General features: G+C 37.2%; 1 protein-coding gene across 9 annotated transcripts in view; it reads left to right on the top strand.

Moving 5' to 3' along the window:
* The window catches only part of TMEM68 (transmembrane protein 68), a 40,094-nt gene extending 36,481 nt beyond the window's left edge, over positions 1–3,613 (top strand). For 8 of the 9 annotated variants that reach the window (XM_032296114.1, XM_032296109.1, XM_032296107.1 and 5 more), the window contains one exon: positions 2,153–3,613. In XM_032296114.1, the coding sequence (XP_032152005.1) occupies positions 2,153–2,239 (87 nt within the window). In that variant the 3' untranslated portion in view covers positions 2,240–3,613. The remainder of the gene's footprint in view (positions 1–2,152) is intronic. The other variant, XM_032296112.1, reaches the window with a different exon arrangement.

Raw genomic sequence — 3,613 nt, 5'->3', positions numbered from 1 at the left:
CAATTCTCCTGCCTCAGCCTCCTGAGTAGCTGGGATTACAGGCACGCACCACCATGCCCAGCTAATTTTTTATATTTTTAGTAGAGACGGGGTTTCACCATGTTGACCAGGATGGTCTCGATCTCTTGACCTCATGATCCACCCGCCTCGGCCTCCCAAAGTGCTGGGATTACAGGCTTGAGCCACCGCGCCCAGCCCTCCTTTCTTTTCTTTTTGAGACGGAAACTTACTCTGTAACCCTGGCTGCAGTACAGTGGCACAATCTTGATTCACTGCAACCTCCGCCTCCTGGGTTCAAGTGATTCTCATACGTCAGCCTCCCAAATAACTGGAATTACAGGCGTGCACCACCAGTTTGTACTTTTTCACTTGGTACAAGTCTATGCTTTTTTACTCTATATGCTCAAAGTCTATACATTTTTACTTGGTATTTAACTTTCTTTATGATTTAATTAAAATTAATTTTAAAGCCTTATATCACTCAGCTTTTGAATACCTGAAACTCTAGCCATACTGGCTAACTCACCATTCCTTACACAGTGGTTTTCCTGTACTCTTTTCTCCTCATGCTCCTTCCTTTACCGTTACTGGAATGTTATGAGTCCTTGCAGACCCACACCAAACAGTACCCTGTACATGTGTCCTCCCCTGCTCACTGCCCACCCAGTCTCAGGTCTGAACTTCGGAACACTTCTTTTCACGCCTCATATGATATGCATTGTAAACGATCTAACATTTTAGTTACTTTGTACTTGATTCTTCCTTTTAAGTTATGAATTCCTTTAGATTGGAGACTTGTTTCACTAGTATTTTAATTTCCAAGGCATCTAATATTTTCTGAATGAATGAATAAAATTCTAGAGATATGCTTAATACACATCACGGAACACAACATGTGGCAGTCACTGTGCTAAGCACCTGAAGATGTCCCTTCCGTTTCATTTAATCCTTGTAACTGTATGAAGTAGTTCTCATTTTACAGGTATGAAAACTGTGGTTTAGAGGGGCATTTTTTTTGTTTTGCTTTGAGTTGGTGTTTCACTCTTGTTGCCCAGGCTAGAGTGCAGTGGCATCATCTTGACTCACTGCAACCTCTGCCTCCTGTGTTCAAGTGATTCTCCTGCCTCAGCCTCTCAAGTAGCTTGGATTACAGGCATGCACCACCATGCCTGCTAATTTTGTATTTTTAGTAGAGATGAGGTTTCACCATGTTGGTCAGGCTGGTGTCGAGTTCCTGACCTCCAGTGATCACCTTGGCCTCCCAAAGTGCTGGGATTACAGGTATGAGCCACTGCACCCAGCCCAAGGGGCATATTTTAAAAGTACATATTTGGGCTAGTGTTTATTAATTTTCTTTAAAGGTTAAAGTCTAAAAAAGGAAGTATATATGTGTGTATGCATGAACTATGCATACACATATACATATGCATACACATATGCATATCCATGATACATATATCAGAATTTTAAATAGCCATAAACCAATTTAAAAATAAAAATTGGCCAGGCTTGATGACTCATGCCTATAATTCCAGCACTTTGGGAGGCCGAGGCAGGAGGATCCCTTGAGTCCAGGAGTTCAAGACCAGCCTGAGCAACACAGTGAGACCCTGATATAATTGTTCAGTATGTATGGGAATAAAATAAAAAATACATTCGAGTTTACTAATGGCTGGAAAGGACTAAGTCTTCCGTTTGCCTACTTGAAAATTTTCTACATTTTTTCCTTTTAATTTTTTTCCTTTAAGTCCCCTATAGTGTTTATCATGTATAAGGCATTGCCGTGCTTAACGCTGGAAAAATACTAAGATGTATCTTAAGGGGCTTACAGTCTGGTATAGAAGAGACACGTGGACAACAACTATAATTGAAGACTTAATAAAATAAGCATAAGAAATACGCTGCAGCCAGGCACGGTGGCCCTTGCCTGTAATCCCAGCACATTGCAAGGCCGAAGTGGGAGAACTGCTTGAGCCCAGGAGTTTGAGACCAGCCTGGGAACATAGTGAAACCCCGTTTCTATACCAAAAAATTAAAAATATGTGCTTTGGGTTTACTGAGAAGGAAATTATAAATTCTGAGGGGTGATGGGAGGTAAGTCGATCTATATTAAGATCTACAATAACAATAGCTTTTCTTGTTTTCTTAATAGACAAAGAATGCTGTTCAAGCTTTGATTGATAAGCACCAAAGAATACCAGGAAACATTATGAGTGCTTTGTTAGAACGTTTTCATTGATGACAAAGGGTCAACTAGAAGATGATTTAATACATTTATATTAAATGTTTGCATCTAAGGTACGGTCTTCTGAATTTTGTAGGTCCTACGATTAGTATTTTTAAAAAAATCATGTTAATAAGCATCTCTCACAGAACTCCTTTGTTTAAAATTGTATTGTCAATTTTGTTTTTGCAATTGTGTCAAATACTAACAAATTACATGCCTAATAATTCAGAAAAATATGTTTTATTTGTAAATTCCTAATAATGTATGCTAAACATATAGATTCTTAGTTAATAACAGCAGTTTAGGTTAAACAAACATTCCTGGATAATGCATTAAATTTCTGTATCTTTTGTCTTGCGCCGATTTTGAGAGATGGCATAAGCTAGGGGTTAGCATAGCTGCTTAAGTTAGAAAAAATACGCTGCTGTCTGTCCCTCACTCCCTTCATGATCTTGGGCAAGTCATGTAATGTTTTTATGTCTCAACAATTACGTTTTAAAAACATCATATGTGAATAATATTATTTTAAGTTCTTTATATTTTCTGTGATTGATAACTGTTGAACCAAAATTACAACAGAATTAATTTAAACAATGTCAAAATTCTTTAGGAGTTATGTATATATTTTCTCCATTGTGTGTTTAAATTATGTCTTCAGGTATCATGTCCAGTTGCCAAGCACAATGAAAAAGATGCATTGTTTTTTTAAATGGAGTAAAAAAAGAAATTAGGAAAAATAAAATTTCTAATTATTTTTAGTATGATATTTTTAACAAGAGTCTATAAGAAAACAAGATAGGTTGTGCTGTGCATTGTCAGCTGTATACTATGGTCTTAATAATACCAGGTTAAAAATCACTGTTGTGCTCTGCATTTCGTGTGCTAGAAGCTGATTCTAGGCTGAGGAAAGCAGAGTTCTCTACGTTTGCTCAGTATTGAGGCTTACCCAGTTTGACTTTGCAGCCAATGAAGTGGTTTATTGCTTCAATAAAAATATACTTGAATAATGAATTTATTTATTTTTGTTTTGTTTTTATTTAGAGATGGGTTTTTGCCATGTTGGCCAGGCTGGTCTCAAACTCCTGACCTCAGGTGATCCACTCACCTCAGCCTCCCAAAGTGCTGGGATTACAGGCGGGAGCCACTGCACCAGGCCTGAATGATGGATTTATATGAACACAAAGCCCTCTGAAAAATTAATGATTTTCAATTGTTGTCTTCTTGAAAACTGAATTTAAGTGTTATTTAAACAGAAAAGTATCAGAAATCGAATGCAGTATCTCTCGCTTCCTTTTTTAAATGTTAAATTACTAAGGGTTTTGTATAGCTTTTGTATTGTGTGTATTTATGACATGTGAAATGTATATAAAATTAAACAATGTGAAA

Source organism: Sapajus apella, unplaced genomic scaffold, assembly GCF_009761245.1.
Source record: "Sapajus apella isolate SASKATOON/1434 unplaced genomic scaffold, GSC_monkey_1.0 scaffold35, whole genome shotgun sequence".
Classification (NCBI taxonomy): domain Eukaryota; kingdom Metazoa; phylum Chordata; class Mammalia; order Primates; family Cebidae; genus Sapajus; species Sapajus apella.
This window is presented reverse-complemented; position numbering and strand designations above follow the sequence as displayed.